General features: G+C 36.3%; 2 protein-coding genes across 19 annotated transcripts in view; one reads left to right on the forward strand and one right to left on the reverse strand.

The window, feature by feature from the left end:
* LOC125693507 (calcium/calmodulin-dependent protein kinase type II subunit gamma) overlaps positions 1–17,758 on the forward strand; it is a 761,290-nt gene that overhangs the window by 252,497 nt on the left and 491,035 nt on the right. The window lies entirely within an intron of this gene.
* ADK (adenosine kinase) overlaps positions 1–17,758 on the reverse strand; it is a 268,987-nt gene that overhangs the window by 71,386 nt on the left and 179,843 nt on the right. For both annotated transcript variants that reach the window (XM_048945591.1, XM_048945592.1), the window contains exon 7: positions 5,394–5,564. In XM_048945591.1, the coding sequence (XP_048801548.1) occupies positions 5,394–5,564 (171 nt within the window). The remainder of the gene's footprint in view (positions 1–5,393; positions 5,565–17,758) is intronic.

Here is a 17,758-nt window from a genome sequence, read left to right on the forward strand (position 1 = left end):
AAAATGAAAAATACTGGCATATAAATTGGAATGTAAAACACTGACACCCAACTTAATTCATTTAAGACAATATTTCTCAAAATTTAAATCAGAAGGAAAAAAGATTTAGAAAATGAATGTGAAGGTGGAATTTATAGGGAGGTTATCTTACAAACAACTACAAAAAATAATCCTTCAATATCCACGAGTTCCTGTAAGTCAAAGAGAAAGAATCAAGGTATCTTAAAGCTCTTTACTTGCAAGTAAGTGAACTGTGCAATAAAATGAGCCTCCTTGAGACACTTTGTTTCAATCCAAACACAATTTTGTGTTTGTCTTCTACTAATAATTTCAAATATTCAGAAGTGATTTGGAATGCTTACGTGAAATTAATTACAAAAACAACTTTGTTAGATTCATGGCATGACCAGCCATCATTTGCTATGTCCCTATTCTTCTTGATATGGAAGAACAGATTGAAATGTTTGCCTCCCTTTCCTCATTCATCAAAAGTCAAACTTCCTCCACACATCAAATTATACCTGACACCTGATTTTCTCCTGTCTCTTACCTCTTAATCATTTCCTTGGAAGCAGACAATTCACCAGTGTGAAAAGGCATGCAGTAAGGGTGGGAAATGATCTGCGAGGTGTATGAACAGAAGCAATTAGACTGGTGTAAATTCAGATCAATTACACCATTATGAACATACATCACTTTACAGAGAATCACCAGGTGGCTTGTTCACCTTACAAAGGCTATTAAATCCCATTCTTGTAAGCTGTGGGCAGATTCCTAAGCCAATTTGGTCCTAGGTGATAATCTACCCAAGTTTATATGCAGGAGTGAGGTTTGTCCAAGTGTCATATCTTAATGCTATATACCAAAGTATGTGCAGTGAAAGGTGTTTGCAAACGTGTTATAAGCTACAGGAAAGGAACAGACAAATTTGCTTGGAAGCTGTCATTTTGATATAAACCCTATTGCACTGAAGACCATTTTATGCTAGAAAATTGCATCGACTCCTACAGATAAGATAAGCACAAAACTACATACTGATTGCAAGATCAAAATCAGGAGAACATTAATAATTGCTACCAGTTTAAAACTTCAAGGAAATTTATCAGTTTTAATGACTTTTATCAGCCATCAGAGAGATTTCATGTCATTAAGATGTGTCTTTATAAAGGCTCATAAAGGTTCATAAAGACTGTATTTAAACGACATGTATTTGTGGGAATGTTTATGTTAGTATTTGATACATCATTTGAAAGCATTTTAAATTGAGACAAAAAAAAAAACCCTACAATTTCACTATAATTGTAAGACAAAATGATGACAAGACCTGCTTCATATCTTACTGTATAGAAAGGCAACACACCTTCTTAAAGCACAGGATTCATAACTCCAGAACCATTACTAAAGCTATTGTCATTGTTTGTCCAAGTATAAAGTCTTGCACCCAACTTCAGCATCTTTTCAGCTGTTGCACCAGCATTGATTTCCTGAAAAACGTAGCAGAAGCATCTGTCTCTGCAGAACTTCAGTTTACAGTGTTGAAATTGATTTGTTCAGTGTGTGTTTAGAAGCAGCAGTTTTATACATCAGAGAGGAAGATCTTATTTCCAAGATTTGTTCTATTAGTATTCTTTATTATACCACTGCTTTAAAAAAATCCATTATTTTTATTCTACACTCCCTCCTTATCTTTTATTGATCGCTGCACACTATATAAAGTGCAAGCTATATTGATTGATTATGTTTTTTATTGTGAATCAAATAGATGAGGAGCTCAGCATGTCTATAATTCTGAAGTTTCTAAATTTAAAAATTTCTCAGTGATGTCCTGCCTATGCAAAGGAAGAGATCCCAGAAGATCTTTACCACATCAATATCTTAATAAACACTCTTCTCTGAGTCACAAATGACTGCCACATGCAGGGATGAATCATATGAAAGCTTTGTAGAGTCCCTTGAATTTTGAAGACCTCCACAGCAAAGATACTGTGACCCACCTGCATGTTTCAAAACAGACCTTTCCCCATAGGAGCAGTTCATTCCCTGAGGAGATGCCACTCTTATCTTTGAGGGAGACTAGAAGTTGGAGTTCACCTTCCAGTGCCATTACTTCTTTGGGCTCTCAGATGCAAATGCGGTAGGACAGAAGCGGGGCTTCCTGGGCTGATCCCTGTTGCAAGTGCCTCAGAGACAGCAAATTTTGGCCCTAACTGGAAAAGTGGAAAGAGGTCTAGGAAAGAAATACATGCAAATTCTGGCTCCTTAACTGGTAATTGCTGTGTAGAAAATGTTGCACAACTTTGTGCGAGGATGTAGTATTAAAAGCTTTCACTCCTTGGAACATTCTGCTGCTGAAAGTTACTTTCAATTGTAAAATATGTATTGCAAGGTGAGCCTCTACAGAGGAATTAAGTAGCAACTTGTGACAAAGCAGTTACCATCAGGAGATAATTGACCTTATTTGAGATTTAAGCATCCTGAGGCAAAGTAGAGTGTGCTTAATCCTCGCAGGTTAATTATCCAGTGATTATGGTAGCTTGGAAGGTATTATTGCTAAGAATCATTTGCAAAATGACACTATTTAAAAAAAACTTAATTTAATAAAAATTAAAAGCAATGACAATAATCAAGTTCTCCAGTCATGTATTGCTAGACTACAACTGCAGAATGGCCTTAATTGGTTAGCAGCAATGAACATGTAATTATTCCTATTCAGAATGTTCTGTACTAAATTTGTTACATGAAGTACAGTTAATAATATCAAAAATCCAAGGCAAGATGTTTGGCTAGCTATAAAAGGGATCTAAAACAGTGATCAAAACACCAGTGGTCATTGAGCTAGTGCTGGAACCGATAAATGTGCTGAGTTCCTACCACCGCGCTCACTGTCTCGACTGCAGATAAGGGTATGCTGGCATTTACATTGTAAACTAGAACATTTATTCCAAGAGGTTTATAACTTGCCCGTTTTAATTGCCATCTGGCTGAAACTTGAAATAACCAATCTCCATTCAGATGTAAATTTTCAAGTAGAAGATATAATTTAAAATCACTTTGCCAATTGTTTTTAGTTTAGGAATAGCAGCAATTTGGAATCTTGCTGTTCTTGGATGTTTTTTCTATTGGTCTAAAAAAAAAATAAACAGCTCAGTGCTTAACAATCAAATTGCATTGGTCTATAATGTAGCATGAAGATAAACACAGAGAGGAATAAAAATTGTGTCTGAGGCTATTGTTGTACTAATAAAATAACAACCACACCACTTCGGGTGCCTTACTTGTATGTTAACTTATGTGCTTCTAGTACTTAACTAAACTAGCATAACTGATGGAAAACTTTGCAAAATGCAAAAGGAAATCATAGTAAATGAGCAAAATCTTGGTGGTGGTTAGCTGAAGATGTTCTCTGCCCATCAAGGCAGGCATAAAGACAAAAAAGTTCTGAATGTACTTGCAAATGAAATGAATATAGAAACAATAAACAAAGAAGGAAGCTACCAGAAGGCAGAACATGTTAAAGTAAGCTTTTCTTCAGTTTTGCAACCCCTCTTTACCACAAACCATATGCAAAGAGTAGAAAGAATGACAATTACAAAATACAGCAGCTATTATAAACCGGATGTATACTATGCCAAGGGTGTGGTTTCAAGTTATACAGAAAGACAAGAGAATAAATCACTGTGAATATAATTTCAACAACTGAAAAGCAGCAACGACCAGTTTACGTAGTCGAAAGCAGAGACTAAAAGATGACCAGGATTTTCAACTGATTACAAAGTTCAAGTACACGGCGTGCAAAAAGGAACACAAATGACCTGTACTCTGAAGTATTTACATACAAGTCTAAAGATGATCATTTTAGTTTAAACAGTATCTTTTACCTGAAAGACACTAAGATGCTTCAGAAAATGTAGGGAATATTCAATGTTTTAATACACACAACAGTGCTACATGATATTTTATGACTGCAGGTGAAAAATACCACAGCAAACTAAAATGGCAGGGGAAATTAAGGTAGTCTGAATATAATTTCCAAAATTGGAATGTTGCCATAGTGGGCTATTGCTTATTAAGTATGCAAATATACAAATAGTACCGATCAACATTTTATCTTCTGAAAAACAGCACCTTATGAACTCCTGCGATACGAATTTAATGAGGAAATATTTATATAGAAGATCAGACATATTTAGTCCCAGAAGCTTCTCTGAAGCTTTGCACCCAAGTATTAATTAAACTTGGTCTACCTAATTTGTGAAATCTGATTTTTTTTTAATTTATAATATACTGTTATTAAATGAGAACGCTCAGTATCGTGCTTGTGAGGATTGTATTGCAAAAAAAAACCAACACAACAGAATAAAGCAAAAATTGGCAAAAACAGCAAATTATCAAGAAAATACTGCTTGCTTTGCTAGCTACAGGTTAAGAAAGATTTCCTATCCTACTTCAAAAACATTACAATTTCCTTCATTTTAAAAATACTTCTTCAAGTATTGTATCTGTAACAGTGTTAGGCCCTGATCTGTAGACAGCAATAGTAGAAAAATTGATTTGTTTTGGTGTAACTCCCTGAGTCACAACCAGGAATAATCACTGACAGGAATAAGTCACTTCTCCATAATTTTCCAGTACGAACATAGTTATCTTTGACAAGCCAACACTTCAATTAGGTATGCCACACTTTCCAACATACATTTATCTATTAAACCATGTTGTGCCAAGAAAACTAATATTTAAGAGCACTTTCTGAAACAGAAAAAAAATTAAAATGATATCACTACAATGAGTAAAATTGGAATTCAGTTTGCCTATTACCATGGACTTTCAGGCAAGACTTCATGCAAGATGTTTCTCCAATGCTGTATAGTGAAAATAATCCTTCCTTGACAAATTACCAGTCTATTCATGACAAAAATTGGTGAAAGACTTCTAAACCAACTGACTGGTTTTTAGCTTTCTCTTACAACTTCTCTCCAAAGGGTCTACTTCAACACAGAAATGTTATCAAGAAAAGGCATATGAGTACGAAAATGAGTAGCAGCACTTCCACGATGGCCCTTCATATGCTTTTTCCCCACAAAAATGTAAGTGCAGGGCTGGTGCATCATGTATATGGGCATTTATTAGGAAGCAGCTAATACATTGGAGATTTCCTTTCTTAATCTGGAGTAATTTCCTCACATGTCTCCAGACTAAAACAAGCAAGTTGCAAATCTGACAGGTCAAATTACATATTTGGCATCAACTGACATTTCACAATCCTGTGATTATGGATTTAATTCTCCAGTGTTATCTAAGATGGTCACTGTCTTTCTGTATGATGGAGGACTGGAAAGCGGGCTGATAGACACAAACAGGTATGTGCAAGAGACAAATATCTTTGTAAGACTCACCGTCTCATTTCCAAAAAGGACGTCCACATAAGGCATGACTTTCATCATAGGCTCTTTGTAGAACTGGCTAATAAATGGTGCAGAAAGATTCAAGCTGAAGATCTTGTTGTTTGCAGAAGCCTGAGTAGCAACTTTTAATACTGCTTCTGGTGACACTGTCAGGAAGAATCCCTGCAAACATCCAAACAAAACAAAGATTTTTATTTACTTCAAATTAGGAAGCAAAGTAAGTACGCTGTTTCTAGAATGCCACCACAATCCTACCTTTCTGCCACACACAGCCTATAAATAAAACCACACAACTATGGACAAAAATATTGCCTTTACAATAATGTATTAGGGAGGTCACAAAGAAGCTGCATATGCTAAGAAAGAAAAACATTCCCAAGTTAAACATAACCCACCACTACCTCTGCCTTCTATGTAGTACAATTTCCCATGGCAGTCAAGACTAGAATTTGTATTTTAAAAGGTACAATATTATAATTTTAAATGGCCCTCTTTGGAACAAGAGTCAATCAGACTGCACTGCTTAATTCCAGAGTCCAACAAGATGGCTTATGCACAGCTAAGAGAGTAATTAAATCCTTTGCCTGAAAGACTACTACCTAGTTTTTAGTAAATACTCTGAGTATGATTGTTCTACAGGAGAAATCTATGGACTTTCACATTTCTGCCTGGTATTTTTCATTTGTCTACAACCTCCATAAAGGGATCCAGGCTTCTGCAGGAAGGGAAGCCAGGATGCTCTCAGCACTGCGCCGACCTGCAGCTTCTACCCCCAGTCCACACTGAGGTGGACTCCACAGTCTCAGTGGGACATTCAGCTACAATACTATGCTCAGTCTCTTAAAAATGGCACAGTGTAGTTCATCATTTTCTGTAAAAGTACTGACCTTCATTCTTAAATAGTAATATTTGAAGCCTGTGGTGTTTGAATTCCTTTGCCCTACCATTAGTTTCCATTCTAAACACTATGTGCTGTAGACACTAGCTAAATTCATTATTTTTTGTGATTAGACAGCTTTCACATCCATCTGCCTGCAGTATTTATACTAAGAGAAGAAGGTGGGAATATTATACTTAATGTAACTTGATATCTGGAAATAACTTGGTTTCACATGGAAGGAAACCATCCTCTAACCTACTTGTAACCTATGGTAGCGAACCTGCTCTAGCAGGAGGGTTGGACTAGATCTCCAGAGGTCCCTTCCAACTCCTATGGTTCTGTGATTCTGTGAACTGTTTTCAAAGTTCAGTGAATAATAGCAGTTTTCAAGGCCAGAGATAATGTCTGAGGCACAGAAAAAAAAAAACCAACACTGGGTGGAGGAGGTTGTCAGATAAATAAATCCTATCCCAGTTCTATCTGTAACACTGTCACTGTAAAATGCTAAAAGGTTCAACAGTGAAACAATCTTATTTTCCATTTTTTATACATACTATTCTATATTTGAATTACAGAATATGCATGTTTTTTTCCTGTGTACTTCAACTAACAGATCATCTTAGTACTTGCTGGAAGAATAACATAATGAGAAGTCTATAGATTAAAGACTACTTAGAAAGTCTTCTATTTCTTTTTCCCTGCTCCATGCTCTCCAGTCTAGGAAATGCATGACTGCTTTCAAAATGTGGACATGACTCGCTACATGACAACAGAAGTCCAAAGGGCATAAGAATGCTTTGCTTCTTGTGGAATTACTCAGTACTTACAGACTGGAAGCCTGTAAACATCCAAGCTTCTTTGCTATTTTTACATTCTGAAGAGTTAAAATGAACAGTTTATATAACATCTTGTCTCCATAGCAATCTCTACCATCTTTTATTTTTTCATTTAATGAACAGAGTCAGATTTTTTAAAAACTGTTCCAAACACAAAACAAAACCTTTCAAGGTTCACATGTTGCCAGCTGTGGATAAAACACAGACTGCTATACAGTGGTCTGTGTAAATAGTAACCTGGTCAAATAATTAGGCTTCTTACCAATTTTCAGATGAAAACTGCGTCTGAACTAAAATACATCTGATTGTAATTTAAGGTACAGAACACTATCCCCATGAGATATAACTGAGGCCTGCATCCAACTCCTTTTTCCTTTGGAAAGGCAACATAAAAGTACTGAAATGCTGATAGTAGAGCTTGCTTTTCAGACCCAGCAAAGCTAAGTGATAGAACTCTTTAAAAGCTACAGATGGGTCTTCTGAGTTTCCTATAGCTCAATTCTGCCATTTAATTTCATTCTTCCAAGAGATTTTTCTTTTATATTTTTAAGTATTATCCAATATTAAAATATGTAGAAATTAAGAATTATGTGTGAGAACTCTTGTTACAACTTTGCCAAGTATGACAGTTCTTTGCAAATAAAAGTTGCAGCAATAAAAGAAAATAAACTGTTGCAGAATAATTCACACGGTGGAATTCATGAAGTAGGAAGGAAATGTATAAAATCTGAACTGATCTGGGTTTTAAAAAAGCTAATTAGATACTCCTTTCATCACCTATAAATATTTAAATGGAGCATGATTATTTTCAGGGGAATGCCAATTGCAGCTATGGCCACTACTGTCACTGGACCTCACCAAGATCAGCCACACGACAGTTGTGCAGCATGCTGCACTTTTGAACAGGAATGAACTCCTCCAAAATAAACAGCTTCTTATCTGAGATTCACAAAGAAACAAAGAAAAATCACTTCATATAATTTTTAGTAGCACAGCCCTCATACTCTTGCAGCTGCCACTGCTTTTTGCCAGTGAGAGGCATCTAAAGGAGCATGTCAGTCAGCTGCTCCCACCTACTCTAGCAATTAAGTGCTAGCCAGCATCAGCTTCAGGTGCGAAAGTAACTGTGTCTAGGTATTGCTTCTGAGACAGAATGGTGAAGTTTTCAAATGTCAAATAAGGACAGTTTATAAGGTGGAGGAATATTGGCTGGGAACCAATAGTGATTTATATCTTTGCTTAATTTCTTAAGCTCCTCTTTTGTTGTTTATTTTTGGTGTTAGTGCAGTTCTGTTTTGTTTTTCCAGTAGCAGTATCAATTTGGAGATTTCCTTGGGATAAAATGTTGGGCAGTACATGTGCTCTCATCTCGCAGTAACGTTTATGGATTCTTTACTGGTAGTTCCAAGTCTCCCAAAATACATGATAAAGACCACTACAGTAGATGACTTAGTATTGCACTAGTCAGAAGTTCTATTCCCACTGACAAGTAGATTAAGAGGATGCTCAAAAACCACACTGTATCCATTTATACAATCTACTTCTGAGAGTATTCTGAGATTTTGGGAATCTTTTTACCTCAAAAACTGTTTTGAAACAGTTACAACAAAAATGTTTGCAAGCAAAAGATGAGTCACATGGTTAACATACAGAAATTCCAATAGTCGTGGTAGCTATGAAATTCTCAGTTAGATCCATGGTAGAAATGAAATCCTCGTGCACGAATTTATGTTTGCAAAAGAATGCAGTACATACAAAGACATACGATAATTAGCGCAGTCAAAAGAAAGTAAAAGGGAGCAATATTGTACTACCAAAACCTATTAAACATTAAAGACATACTTGCAGCACCGTGTTCCTTTCGCAAGTGCTGATTGAGGCTGAGTACACCAGATGCTGCTGGTTCATGATGTGCCACTATTTTCTGATTCTCAAAATGCAACCAACCTTTTTTCTGTGCCAGGAGGAAGGTACCACAGTACCACAGGTAAGAAAGCAAAGCTGAACTAATATACATAGCAGGAAAATAAGGTGATATACTGAATTATTTATATGCATGTCTGTATCTATACAAACACAAAACACAAATATACTTTTTGTCCCCCACTGCAAGCAGAACTTCTGTTTAAATACAGTTCTTTGGTGGAGAAAAATGTTTTCTTTGTGAGAAGCAAAAAGGAAAAAATAAGAAAAACACATCTGTGAGCTGCAGACACGTGGCCATGGGAGATAGAATAGCTTGTTTATAACTTAAAAAGATTTTAAAATGCAGCATTAAGATGTGCATGACAGCAGAAGACAAAGTCAAGAGAGAATATGCAATTATCACGCTTTTGCAATATTCTGCAATTCTTTGATGCACCTTTTAAAATACGCCCAGATACTCTGAGTATGGGACAGTTCTTTACGATCAAGTGGGTTTTTTCCAGTTAATAGAATTGTTTAAAGAATTTGGTGAGTTTACACGCAGGCAACATCCTTGCGTCTCTCTCATTTTTATCACACGCAAACCTAACTGTTTCTTCAGACCTACACTGTGCTCATGTAGCACTAGCAATAGCAGGCATGAGTGCAGGAACTGAAGGGTGTCAGAAGTATTGGCAGCACAGAATCAGAGTGTTGAAGTATTCATGAAGCCAGTACTACCCTGGCTCTGGTGAAAGTATTTCTGAATAATACGTTCTGTCCAAACAGAGCAGTCTTGCCATCATTTGTTCACATGAAAAAAACCACACTTGCACTGCATTCATCTGGATTAGGTACACGTAATATTTGCACACTGAGGATCAATTCTTTCTTTAAATCAATGAGTTATTTCTTTAAGTTTCTTTACGTTTAGACAAATCCAGACTGAGATGATAACAAACAGCTTTGCATTTCTGGATTTATTATTAACACCACAGAAACAACATTTGCAAAAGTTCAAATAGAGACAATAAAAAATGAGATTGCTCTCAAACCTACCACACACTAAAATGCTTCCATTTGCCCTCTGTTCTTTGTAGTTCTATCTGTCTCCTTGCCATCCCCATTTTCAGAGCAGTTTACAAGAAAATGACTTTATGAGTGACTAGACTTTGAACCATGGTATTCTGATCTGGTATTTTGAAATACCATTTGGTAACAATGTAAAATTAATAAATCCTAAGTGTGAATCAAAATATTTAACTTTCAGATATATATACAACAGTCTGTTGCCATTAAGAGTGAATTATTTTCTGTCAACATGAAAAGAACACATCATTTAATCCAAAATTATTTTCTGACAAGGACTTACATAAAAATGCAGTTATGATGACATCACACGCTCGTCCATTTAAAGAGAAGAATTTTTCAGGCAGTGATATTTTGACAGTTCTGCAGTGACAGTCCTGATAAATACCATGATTCAGTAAAGCCCTGCAGAAGCCATCTAGCTTCAAGCTAACTTCCAGTAAAATCAGTGAGACTGCTCAGATGCCAGAAGAGTGTGGTCTGCTAAACTGAAGACATAACCATGTCAGAGCTTTGGAGCTGGCTAAGTTTCACGTATTCTGTACACAAGGAGAACTTGAAGGCACACACTTGTACGTAAGAGATTTTTCCTCTGCTCTGCCACCAGCTCTGTCTGCTGCAACCCAGCAGAACCATCAGGGCATCGAAGGAGCGAAGATGAAACACACGGCAGTTCTTGGGATGGGGAATGAACCTTGGGGTAACTGCTCCAGACAGAATGGCTTACACGAGGTTTCCATGTGCCCTTACAACCAGAGGACACCAAAAGACTCATGCCTTCTGAGCTCTGAGCTGCATGGAGCCCAGATTGGGTGCAGTCCATGTCTTACCCACGGTGAGACAGGAGAATGAGACCCTTCCTTCAGAATAGGAAACTAAAGACCTAAACCTCTTCATAGTATTCATAGTATTTATATTCACAGTATTCATATCCATAGTATTTCCATGAGTTTAAATGAGTAGAGAACAATACATAAAACAGTATCTTTAACACTGCCGTATCTGGCCACAACACTCTCGAATCAGCTGGCTTACTAACTCCTTTGCTCTGATTTTTGAGCATTTAAACGTGCAACTGCCTGAAATCATTCCTTTTCTTCCTGAGATATGACGGAACAGTATCAAATGATACAGATACAAAAATATTCCTGATTATAAAAAACTCCAGAAACTCCAGTAATAATAAAACACCCACACAAATCAAACAAACACCACACATTTTCCTAATAAAGGTGCTTGTGCTTTAATTAGGAAGAGGAAGTAATTTTTTACTTCCTCTAAGAAGGACAAAACCTCCATATAAGCTGGGTAATGTTCAGTCTGTAAATTAGTTGAACATATAGCAGTTATTTTCATCTATGTAACTCTTTTTCATGTAATAGGTTGCTTAGGAATTCAGTACGTACCTGCATGGTACTGATTACATTTTCACATTGTATTTTATCTTGGTCAGCAAGTAGTTACTCAATGAAACAAAACCCACTGCTTTTTGTCTAGTTTGTACTGGAGATGGTTCTTGGAAATCAGAAAGCTCGGATGGCAAGAATGCAACAATTTCTCTGAGTAATTGTTTTGCCTTGTTCCTGTATGCATTGTTTATTTTCATTGAAATATTGCTTTATAACTGGAAAATGACTAAGCTGTAAACTATTGTTTTATCATTTGGAGTGGTCAAAGTTTCTGTTTTTGATAAAAGCCAAGTCTCAAACAGTTTTCAGTAAAATAGGAAAAAACCCAACTGTCAGTAAATGTGCTTATATTGACCGTGACATTTCCCTCTATGATGGTGCCAACGTGTCAGAAGGAGAGGATTGCTTTCAGAATTGAACAGCTTCTTTGTTGCTGAAGCGAACTCTGCTTGCAGCCATATTATTAGCTATCAGATTACAACAGTAGCAGAAAAACTCCAATATTTGGCACTGCATATTAAAGAAAATAATTATCTTACATTTACACCAGCAGTTTCTTTTAAATTTCAAACAATTTTGAAATATTTTTCCATTCTGATTACTATCAGTTAAATCATTCTCTAGAAAGTTCTCCCAAGCCAAACTTAGAATAAAATAATTGTGTGACTTTACCATGAGAAGAGTACTTGCAGAACGCATGGATGAGAACCTAAATATCACGGTGTAGATACACGCATGCATGAGAGAGCAGTAATACACCTAGCTTTGGTGTAGGACAATGTTGTCCCAAATAAAAAATTCTGACATTTCCCTGGAAACCGTGAAGTTACTTGAACTCATTTTAGAAAGATGAATTAGCATCTTCAAATGATGGTTAGATACAGCTCCCTGAAGTCTGCCTCTCCGTGAGGAAGCAAAAAGTCTCTATATTCTCTCCACATTCCAGCACAGTTTTATGTGAGTTTATTAAGCTCAGGGAGTGACATGTGTTGTTATACATGCTTAATTTCTAGCATATTTTAGGGGGAGCCATTAATGAAACATCATCTGACAAACAGGAGTCTGGATTATTCTTTTCAGTAACTCAACCTTTTTTGTCTTTGTTTACCCTCTCACAAAATAGGTATAATGATAAATACACCTCCATTGGCAGAACCGGTGGGAGGTTTAATTACTTAACATTACTGAAATGATTGAAATTCTATGTTGAAAGGTATTATAAAGTACAGGGTATTAACATCAATAAAATATAAGCTGCAAATCAAACAAGCTATGATCAAGAATAAGCCACTTTTCTTCTTTTCTCCCAGTATTCTCAAAACACTTTGCTGCACTTTTTCTTCATTGAAAAACAATTGAACCCTCACTGAGAAAACACCATGTTGCCAAACATTTGTTAACTGTTGACTAATGAAAGGAATTGTTCCTTTCACCTTTCCTCCTTCTAAAAGAACTGTGCATTAAGACTAGCTATGCTTAATTCATCTATAAACAAAATGGTAATGTTCTGTGTAGACTAAAAGTTAGGATCAAACATACTAATTATTGTTTAACGAAAAAATAACAAGTCTTAACATTGACACATTATTTATGCCGTTTGTTAAAAAAAAAGTAATTGATTTTTCAATCCCAATTTCCACAACTCAGTGAACAATTCTGGAATCAGAGTCCCTATCCTGGCAAACAGGCATTTCAGGAAGTAAAGAAAAGGTGTGGCAAATTTCAGCTCCTGGTAACTCTGCATCACGTGCTTTTATGTGTATGGCTTGTCATATTAATATAATTTGGCATCTCATTAATTATGTAAACATTAACCATATGTTGAATTCATTCAAGTTTGCTGTGTACATAATATTTACAGTATATTAGTAAATTGAGAGAATCTACGTAACTACAAATACATAGAGTTCCTAATTCTCTAGACATTCAATCCTCAGTTTGAGAGCTCTGTAAACAAACATATTCTTATTCAAATAATCTTGAACAGGAAGAGAAAAAATATCTTTTAAATTAAACATGCTTATAGCAACACAATGGTTTATATAAGAACAGGTAAAACTGTCAGACTGAAGCAATGACCAAACACGACTGTAGCAGCAGATAATCGCTATCAGCTGACTGGGTATTTAAGGGTCCTGTTAAAATGCAAGAAGTCTTGTGGAGAACATTCCAACATGGTGCATTACTACTGCTTCCCTCAGAATTTTGTCCATAATTTTCCATGCTCTGAAAACCATAAAAATATTTCTGCATATATGCAAGAGACATTTTGGTTCTGTGAGACTGCACACCAATACTGTGACTCTTGGAGTGGAGGGGGAAACTCATTTGGGCTTGCTCTGCTGTATTTATAAATCCTAGCTCCCCTGCTAACACGAAGAGGAAAGAACCCCTCAGCCACTTCCCGCTCCACACCAGCACACACTGCTGTGTCTGTGCCCTCTGCATTCACATTCCCAGATGATTCAGAGGAATGACGACTGTTATGCAATATAAACAAATACAGCAACGAGTCAAATGCCATGAAAAATAAGCCATTGCCAGCATGACTTCTATACCTTATGAATTTCCCTGTCAACAACACGGCCGTGCTATGAAAGGTTTTACCCAAAATCAGGTTAGAAAACAGATACAAGATGTAAAAAAAACATAGGCGTGTTTTTCCCTAAGCGCTCTCATACTGAAACACTTAGGCTGAAACCTTTCTTCCCTCCCCCCAGCTACCTTTGAGATCTTGTAAATTATAAGAACATAGCAGCATGGGGATTAAATATTAATCAAAGTCATTACCATTATCGTTAGAACATATTTCAAGAGCCCCAAAGAAAGAGCATATTATTTCACTAATAAAGATCATATCATCAGAAAGACTACTCTGATACTGTTGCACAGTTGGGAGGAAGAAGGGAAAAAAGAAATGATCAAGAGGTAACAAAAGATTTCAGAAGCTTACTGCACTACTGCAAGGCTATGTCATCTGCTAAGTGAGTCTGTTTAAACAAAGCAGCCTCACAAATGGCAAAGCAGAACTCTATACCGAACCACAGATGTATATAATGCAGTTATAAAACAATTTTGCTGGGGAAAACAATGACAAAGAATACAGCTGATGTTCCGAACTCCACGAACTCTATCTGCGAAAACACAGAATGGCTCTAATGCTCTGGGGCAGATCTGAATTCATTTTGTGTGCGATGTGGCTACCCCAACCACCACCTCTAGAGAACTACTGTCTCTTATAGGGAGACTAACTCTCCATGAAAATAATATGTTTTATGGCACAATAGGGCTGCAGGTGTAAACAATTAATAAAACTAATACCCTTTGGCACCCAAAGGTATTTGCTAGCTGATTTTAACAGCCTGTGTACCTTTATGATGAATTTAATTAGATGTATAAGCAATCATATGGCAAAAAATTAAGCATATAGTAAAATGAAATGTTCTTAAGAACTGAAAAAACAATTATTCAAATAATAAAGGATGCACTTCCTTTAATTTCTGACGCAGCAATTTTAAAAATAAATGCATAAAAGTTTCCTTTTAATTATCGCTCCTTTCTCATGTCTCGCCTCAGCGTCAGGATTCCAAAAAACCTACTTTGATTGTAAATATAATATTTTCTACGAACACACAATTAGGTCCTAATCACTTGGATTAATTACCACATCAGGATTTATAATAAAACATTTATTGCTCACACTTCTGCGCATTAAAATTAATTATTTAAAAGAACATTAATGTTATTGCTTGGGCTTTTAATTTTCATTATGCAAACACCGCTGCATGGCTTTGTTTCTGAACACACAAATAAATGAAGGTCACGAACTAGGTTAATTCAAATAATTATTATGAAATATGAAATGTGGACAGTTGCTAAACCCTAAACAAAGGTATTTTCACTTAATTTGGGTAATAATAGTCTACAGATCACTTTGAACATAAAGAACTATGCAAGTGCTTAGCATTAATTATTAGTGTCTGAATGAGTACTTTCTTCAAAGGTGGGAGGAATATCCCTAATTCTTAGCTTTTCAGAGCCAAATAACAACTACATTAAATTTCTGTTTCTGATGAAACCATGAGTACACATGGTTTCACACCTCAGAAACCAGTGGGACTGGTACTGCTGCCTCAGAGAGCAGTGCTAGTCTTCTACTCCCAGACCTTATAACCTGGAGTAATTCTTCTGCTAAGGCACTTTTTTGTAATGTTGTGTTATTGAGGGAGAAGTGTGTTTCAGTACGGGCTTCAATTCACAGTACTGTTCAAGATACTTGAATATTCTGAGTAAGTTTTCATTTTCTCTTGAGTGTTTTCTCTACTTTTCTCCTTGAAAATGACTGCGCTCTTGTCACTTTCTTTGGCCTCTTTCAGAGAAAATCAGACTACAAATACAGGAAATGTATTGAAGATTTTTTTTCCCATTTAATTTGTATAATAGTTCTAGAAACAATTTTCGATCCGTAAAAGATCAAGCTATGTGGTCAAACGATGGCAGAGAACCAACCTTTCCTGATGCAAAACATCTCAGAGTTTTCAAATAAAATAATTTTGAGACCAGGATACCTCGGAAACCCAGTAAGTAAACACCAGTTTGCTCTCTAAGAATACATGTGGCCTATACCAATATAGCCACCTTAGAAATGTAATAAATCCATGCAGCTTTTCAGTCATCATAATTAGGTACTAAATGGTTGTATACTACAGCTTCTGATAGGAACAGTTATAAGTCACAGATACTCAACTGAAAACACAAATGCATCTGGAAAAACAGAATTCTTCAAACACTGAACAAGATGTACATATCACACACACACATCACAAATGTACATACAGACATCATACTGCAAACTTCTGACAGTAGGAACACATGCTGCTGAGTTTAAAAATACTCTGTATTATATCTTTTTTTTTTCTGCAACCATAGAAACATGTGGGCAGTATTTTCCACTTAACATATGACAGACAAATGGATTTCATAAACTGTCACATAAATTAGAATTTATAGTTCCAAATCAATTCACAGATTAAATACCACACACCAGAAAACAAATAACAACTCAGAAAATTGCTGGTAATTGATGATTTTTAAAAATTTACTTAGGCTTCCAAAACTGTTATTTTATGGAAGCAAGGATGCATCCAAGGGGATCATGGCAATTTTGGTTTTGGAATATCAGCATAACCCCTTGAACCAATGCCTCCTCTGTTTGTTAGTCCTAACAATAATTTGTCTGTTTTAATTCAGTTTGCTCACTCTTTAAACATTGAAGTGTGTGGGAAGAAATTAAGAGATTTACAGGAGTTAACATATTCTTGAAAAATTGTATTTGAAATTATTTGATTCAAATAGTTTCTAACACCAATGTGAGTTTTGCAACATTTGAAGATATTTCACACAGAAAAAGAATTTTCATTGTGGAGAGTCAAATATTAGAATATCTAAGGGAGGTGACCCTCCCCCATCTTCTCTGCCCCAGTGAGGCCACATCTGGAGTCCAGCTTCTAGATAGAGTCCAACAAATGGACACAAAGACAATAAAGGGCCTGGAGCACTTCCCTTATGAGGAAAGGCTAACAGATCTGGTACTGTTCAGCCCAGACAACAGAAGGCTGAGAGGGAATTTCATCAAGGTGTATAAACATCTGAAGTGTAGAAGCAAAGTTGATGGGGCCAGATTCTTTTCAGTGGTGTATACAGTGATAGAACAAGGGGCAACACAAACTGGAACACAGGAAGTTCCATACTAACAGAAGGAAGAACTTCTCTACTGTCAGAGTGACAGAGCACTGCAGCAGGCTGCCCAGAGGGGTTATGGAGTCTCCTTCTCTGAAGAGATTCAAGATCCATCTGAATGCCAAGATGTGTGACCCACTGTGGGGAACTGCTTTAATAGGGAGACTGGAGTAGGTGATCTCCAGAGTTCCCTTCCAGCCCCTACAATTCTGTGATTCTCTGAGTAGATTAACAGCTTGGAGATAAAGTACTCCCATGGCTCTTCGACTCCACAAAGGACTTCCCAGAATTCCAAATTATGAAGCCAGTGGGATCTTAATAATGCCTACAGCCTCAAAGATAGACTCCTTTGGACAGGAATGAGCTTTGCTTCTAGAATATTAATTATGAAAAATGCCCTTTGCTTTCTTACCTTGAATCTCAGCTCACACAATTTTTGTCCTTAAAAATAAGTGGGAATAAGAAAAACACACAATAAAGTAATTGTGATGTATTTAA

This window comes from Lagopus muta, chromosome 5 (genome assembly GCF_023343835.1).
Source record: "Lagopus muta isolate bLagMut1 chromosome 5, bLagMut1 primary, whole genome shotgun sequence".
NCBI lineage: Eukaryota > Metazoa > Chordata > Aves > Galliformes > Phasianidae > Lagopus > Lagopus muta.